This window comes from Alligator sinensis, unplaced genomic scaffold, assembly GCF_000455745.1.
Source record: "Alligator sinensis unplaced genomic scaffold, ASM45574v1 scaffold179_1, whole genome shotgun sequence".
NCBI lineage: Eukaryota > Metazoa > Chordata > Crocodylia > Alligatoridae > Alligator > Alligator sinensis.
Window position 1 is genome coordinate 114,707 of NW_005843324.1, and position 6,888 is coordinate 121,594.

Here is a 6,888-nt window from a genome sequence, read left to right on the forward strand (position 1 = left end):
ATGCGTAATAGTTTACAAAGCTGCTGGGAAACCAAAGTCTAACAAATATCTCCCTCTAGTGTTCATTTAATAATCAGCAGTCCATGAAACTTATCTTTGACAGGACTGAGAAATGTAGTTATTTATTTTTATTTATGCAATGTATATGCTGTCCATCCTAACAAAGCCATAGGGTGACTGAGGGTGAGAGAACAAAACAACTTAAAAGGACGTCTGCGATATCAAAGTAAAAGAGACCCACTAAACATCTCAGCCTAGCTTTGTTTGCTAAATACCTGCCCAAATAGGAAGTTCTGGTAGCATTTCCAAAAGATGTCCAAGCTTACAGTCTGGCAGGCTTCAAAGGGAGGGAGTTCAACAGGTTGCTCTCGCAAGAGATTCCTCCAACCAACCTTAGGGATCATGCTGTAGCTCAAGGGAGAAGGTGGTCCCTTAGGTATGTAAGGCCCAGACCATTTAGAGCCACGTAGGTCAAAATCAGCACCTTGAATTGCACCTGGAACACTATTGGGAGCCAGTGCAAACACTGGAGAAATGGAGTTAAGTGCTTCTGGTAATGCAGTCCATCAGAAGGCAGGCCGCTGCATTATGCATCAGCAGTAGCCTCCATACCATTTTCAAAGGTAGCCTTCTGTAGAGCACAATGCATTAGCCTAGCCTTGAGGTTAGAAAGGAGAACACTTGGAGAGAAGGAACAAATATGCCTTTATAACAGTTTTGTAGCATCCTTTTTTGAAAACTTGGTACAAAACAGGAGCAGATTGTTGTCATCCTTTTCTTCTTATGTCCTTTGGGCAAGGAAACAGCATGTTGCTTTCTGTCCTGTTTGAGTCACTCAGTTTGGTGCTTCCCAAAGTTACTTCATGTTTCCTGAAGTTCCTGAGAACAGTCCACACACTTGGCTCAACACTTACCAAGAAAGAGAGAGAGAAAAAAAATCAGTGTGAGGTTCAGAGTGGAGCTGAAGAAACAGTACCTCTAAGCAGAGTCACTTATTTGGCAATCCCTGTGAATGGATCTTCTCTGTATCTTGACCCAGCCTTATTAGTACCTCATGTGTATTTTGAGTTGTAACTTCTTGTATGGCAGTGACTGATATCTTATACATTATTATGACAGTTGCCAACTTGGTCATGTGTAGGGGAACTGTGTGGAAGACCTCTAGAGATAAAAGCTTAAGCTGAAGAAACAAGACTGTAGTAACTCATACTCTTTGTGTACCTGTAGAGAGTGCAGACCTGTAGCTCATATCAAGTATTGTTACTTGAGCACAAAATGGCCCAACCTTTCGGGACTACCACAGTATAAATGTTAAATGATAGTAATAATAAAAATATTACATTCATTGAATTCAGAATGATGTTCTTCCCAATCATACACAATATAAGGTCATGGAGGGAGTCCCCTTCCAACAGACAAATGAAGCCAGTGTTACTCATGAATGAGATTTTTTTTTTTAATTTTCATTTTAGAAATTAGCATTTCAATTAAAAAAATAATATTGAGCTGCAGTAATAAAACATTTCCTGCTGCATTATGGAAGTTGAAATATATGATTTGAGGCCCAGAAACCCTTAGAATGGCACTTTCGCTATGCTAAAGATAAAGAGAAATGAGGAAAAAAAATGTGTGCGTATTAGATTAGCAGTCTGTGACTTGTGCTCCAGAGATCCCCTTGACCTGTGGAGTCGCATGCTGGAAAGATATTTTCTGATGATTCTGCAGCATAAAAATAATAGGCTTCATTTAGATGGTTTTGTGACTGCACATCTATGGAAAATGCTAACTAGACTTGTAAATCAGTAAGGGTTGGTTGTTTTTATGTTTTAATTTCTTAGTGCAGACAGTTTTGAATACTGAACTATCTATCTTTGTGGCATCATTTCTCAAACTAAGTGCCTCTGTACCACCAGCCTGTGTTTCAAAACAAGCAAATCCTGCTCTGACAGCAAATAGCTACCAGATTGCTTTAGCCATTCTTCAGCTAGGCTGTCACAACTCCAGCCTGGATAAAGAGACTTTCAGATTCGCTATATTGCTTGAGTGAATGAAAACTTAAATTTTCTCTCCTACTGTATACATGGCAAAATGTTTTTGCTTTCTCTGTATTTTCTTTATGCCTACATTTCATTTCCTAGTTATTTGTTTTTCTCTTTAGGTATATGAACAAAAAAGAAAGTTAGTACTTTGTTGCAGGAAACTTAATTTCCAATCCTGTCCGTTATACACGGTGCTACTAATTTGTATGAATCATATGTAAATTCCTGATTCAGTTAACAGTTTGGTAAACACATTCATTGTGAATATTTAGTATCTTTATTTTGCAGTTTCTGAGTTGTGAGTTTTGTGTAAAGATTAAATATTCCCTGCTGGTTTTTCAAATGTTTTTCCAGTGAATAAGACAAGATACTTCTATTTCTTTTTTAAAATAGTATGTAAAATGGCCACCTACACCTTAGTACATCTATGAGAGCAAACAAACAAATAAATGAAGGATGGTTTTATACCAGGCCACTAGACTGGAAGTCGGGAAGTTCAGTGCCCAGCTATGTCCCAGACATCCTGGACAGTTATTTAATCTCTCTTGTATCCTCAATCCCCATCTGTAAATTGGGAGTAATAATGTTTCCTGTGTGCTATCTTTATTTTGTCTTCTCTACTTACAATTTTAAGTTCAATGGGACTGGACTGTCTCCTGCTTTATGTTTATATAGCTCCTCACCTGATGGGATACCAATGATGTCATCTGGGAACATCATAATGTAGCCCATAAATAACAAATATAAAAATTTCTCCCTTCCTGGTACTATGCAGTAGAATATGTACCAATTCAAATAAGTACCTCTCAGATGTATGCAATATCTGTGAGAATCTGCCATCTGAAATGGTTCAAATCTCTTTCAGGACTCCAGCCCTGATGTATTGCCAGGTTCTCCACAGTCACCACAGCCAGACACTGATTCTCTGGATAAGCCCAAGCTGAAAGCTGGTGGTTCAGTGGAAAGCCTAAGGAGCTCCTTAAGTGGTCAGAGCTCAATGAGTAAGTTCAATTGTAATTGCATCATTTTGTTTTGTTGCTGCAGGGGATAGAGGTTTTCAGAGTAAATAAAATAGAGCATAGCCAAACAAGAAGAGTCACAAGCAGAAGTGCAGCTGGGCAAATCATTAAGCACTTATAAGCAGCAGCTTTTCTCTTAGAACTGTTGCAAAGCTCTTTGGAGCAGGGACCATCTTTTTTTGCTCTGTGTTTTAAATAGAGTTTAGAAAAATGGGGATCCTGCTTCCATGAATTGGGCTTCCAGGCTCTGCTATAACAAAAGTAAATAATATCAGTGACAGCTACAATGTTTCACCAGTAGCTTTTCCAGAACCAGGGTATGACTGCTTGGTTCATTTGGGATCAAAGCATGTCGGAGAATGATCAAATCTTTTCATTGGATTCTCCCCCACAACATCCTTCATTGTTCAAGGGGCAAAAGTTAGATAACCTGCTCCTGTGAGATCTTGGTCTCCTTCGAGAAAGGATTGCGTCAAATGTCTCTAACTTTAAAACAGGGTGTAAGTAGGCCCTATATATAGTGCTGGCCTTCCATGTAGAGTGAATTTCACCTACCAGAAGCTAGTAACTAGTAAAGGCCAATAGAATGCTGGAGATGATGTGGTAATAATCCTTGTGTGGGAGTTTTTGGCATTAGTCTTACTAGAAGCTGTTGCATTTTCCTAACAGTAAAAGGCCTGTGCATCCCAAAGCACTTAATGGGAGGCACAAGTGTTTAAGTCTAGCTGAAACATTTCCATGCACATTATTTTTAATGGAAATGGTTTTTTGGAGTAAACAAATTACAACCTGAAAATTGTTTTTTAACGAAAAACCAATCTCACCACATTCCCTCATATGACACAAAACTGGGAGGGCTTGCAAACACTTTGGAGCATAGGATTAGCATTCAAAAGGATCTTGATGGTTTGGAGAACTGGGCCCTAGACAACAGAATGGAATCCAACAAAGGCAAATTAAAGCTTTATAGCTAGGAAGAAAAACAAAATGACCAATTCAGAGTAGAAGATAACTGGGCTGACTGTAGCCATGCTGAGGAGGATCTAGGAGTTGTGGTGGACTCCACATAAGTCAGCAATGTGATAAGATTACAATAGAAAAAGGAGATGTAATGTGGGGCTGCAGTCATTGGAATATGGTATGTAATATTCTGCTCAATGCAGGTTAGGCCTCAGGTGGAGTATTGTGTGAAGTTCTCAGCACCAAATTTTGAGAAGGATGGGTAGAAATTGGAGACAATTTAGAGGCAGGAGACAAAGATGATAAAGGTGTTGGAATGTAAGTTATACAGTGAAAGGTTGAGAGAGCTAGATGCATTGAGGTGGGAGAAAGGAAGATAAAGGGCATGCGTGATAGTAGTTTTCAAATATTAGAAAGATTGCCATAAATAAGAGGGGGGAACAACTGTTCTGCCTTGCTACAGAGGGCAAAACGCAAAGGCTTTAAACTGCAAAAAAGCAGATTCAGTCTCAGATTCTCTGAAAAACTTCCTAGCTGTAAGAATAGTAAGGCAGTAGAATAAATTCCCCAGGTAATTGTGGTATCTCCTTCGCTGGTGGTTTTCAAGGAGAGGCTGATTAAGCATGTTCCAGGGATTGTTTATGAATAACACATCCTGCTTTCATGCAGAGGGTTGGACTAGACAACCTCTTAAGGTCTCTTTCAATCCTATTATTCTATGAGTCACAATTCAGTTTCCCAGTCAAACGCATCTCCAGTGGTGTATCACCATTATGCAGCCACTTCCCCTCACTGTCACAGGACACAGAGTCCATCTTGAGAAATTCAGTCTAGCCAAAGATCCCTAGTCTAGAGAGGGTGAATTGGGTACCTAGGTGAATGAGGTACTTGAATTTCACATCTCTGGTGCCTTTCTGGTGCGTTTTCATTTTGTCAAAAATTTTTACAGGAAAGGGACATGGACTCTGGCTGGCTCTAACCAGTGCTTTTCTCAGCTCTGACTGTCAATTAAGCTTTTCCCTCAAGTATTGTACTTTTTTTTAAACTGCTCTTCCACCCCACGCACACAGGTGGTCAGACTGTGAGTACAACAGATTCTTCGGCCAGCAACAGAGAGAGCGTCAAGTCTGAAGATGGGGATGATGAAGAGCCTCCATACAGGGGACCTTTTTGTGGACGTGCCAGGGTTCACACAGATTTTACACCTAGCCCATACGATACCGACTCTCTGAAACTCAAGGTACCAGTTTCCTTCTTGAGTCAAACATCAGTCCGTATCTAGAGTCAATATCAGAAGCTTACCATGCTTATGAGCTTAGCAAGTGCTCTTAGTGACCCTCCTGCCTCTCTTGTTCTGGAATCTCAGCATGCACTTAGGTGTTGCTTAGGTGATAACAAATATCATAAGCTATAGGTATGTAATGCGTAATATTTCCTAAGAAAGATTATTAATGCCAGAGAAAGAAATAGGAAGAGGAGCGAGTTGGAATCTGAGGTGGTGTTGAGTTTTAATTACTAGATAGAACTAAAAATAATGCACTGTACATTCATTTCCATTGTGCAAAGATTTGGGAAAAAAATCATCAAAAATGACACTAGGGTGTGCCAGTGTTCCTGAGGGTCTTTCCCTTTTACTCAGGATTGGCTCAATCACCACATTTGGGGTCAGGAAGGAATTTTACCCCATGGTCAGATAGGTACAGGCTGGGGTGAGGAGATGGGCTTCTGCAGCAGAGTCCATGGCCCTCTTTGGATCTCTTGAGTGTATGTTAACAATCCTTTCAGCAGTGGGACATTAGCAATCCATGGCCTGCTGCTTTGCCTGCGGCCGATTAGGGTGTTTTTGGTGTCTCTGGGCAACATGCCTTGTAGCTGTGCAGCTGGGTTGTTTGTATAGTTTTAGGAACGGGTTAGACATGGACTAGTGTGGGATGGTGTGGACAGGGATGATCCTATCTTGAGTGGGGGTTTGAGTAGATGACCTCCAGAGGTCCCTTCCTGCCCTGCTTTACTATGATTTTATGAATTTTCAAAGATAATTCCAAGCAAAAGACAAGAAGAATAACCCATCTGATTTAGGGAGGGGCATGGAGAATATTATTCAAAATTGTTGGGAGGTGGGAAAGGGTGAATCTGTTCAAAGCATCTTTTAGAAAATAATTTCAGTTATGGTAACCCCTAACATCCTATCAGATTACCCAGCTGGATCATGACTTGTCATGAACAAGTCCCTTTAGTTTATTTGGATTTACAGGTTTGTTTTATTTAACTTAATCTATCTATCAGTGTTCTTATATGGCCCCCATCACCATGGCATCTTAAAAATTATAAGAGTTGCTAATCCCTGTTAAAGATAACTAGAGTCAGCTGTTTGGAGGGTCCAAAAATACTCTAGCCCAGAGGTTCTCAAACTGTGGTCCATGGACCACCACTGGTCCATGAGCTCCATTCAGGTCCACAGAAAAGTTGCGGAACAACTGAGAATATCTGTACTTGTAAGGTAAGACTACTGATATTAAAATATGAGTTGTGTGCTTTGATTTGTAGAACAAAAAAAAGTTTATTAAACGGTCCACCGAGACCCTTAGCAATTTTCAAGTGGTCCGCGAAAAAAGGGTTTGAGAACCACTGTTCTAGTCCATCAAGGGCAAGTATATGGTGAGGGCAAGTGCAAAAATAGTATAACATTCACCTTTGCACGTTCCTAGTCCTGAAGTCCCTGTATCAAAGCCAACCCACCTGAAGAGCCAGAGCTCTACTCCACATGCACTTAGTTAGAGCAGCTTAAATCTATTCTAATTTACATTGGCCATTAATAGTCTCATAAAGCTGGAATAACAGCTGGAGATCAGCACAGCTTAAGGAATGCC

General features: G+C 40.2%; 1 protein-coding gene across 3 annotated transcripts in view; it reads left to right on the plus strand.

The window, feature by feature from the left end:
* Positions 1-6,888, plus strand: part of SASH1 (SAM and SH3 domain containing 1) — a 141,816-nt gene that overhangs the window by 110,434 nt on the left and 24,494 nt on the right. For all 3 annotated transcript variants that reach the window (XM_006038352.2, XM_025194851.1, XM_025194852.1), the window contains 2 exons: positions 2,905-3,040; positions 5,089-5,258. In XM_006038352.2, the coding sequence (XP_006038414.2) occupies positions 2,905-3,040; positions 5,089-5,258 (306 nt within the window). The remainder of the gene's footprint in view (positions 1-2,904; positions 3,041-5,088; positions 5,259-6,888) is intronic.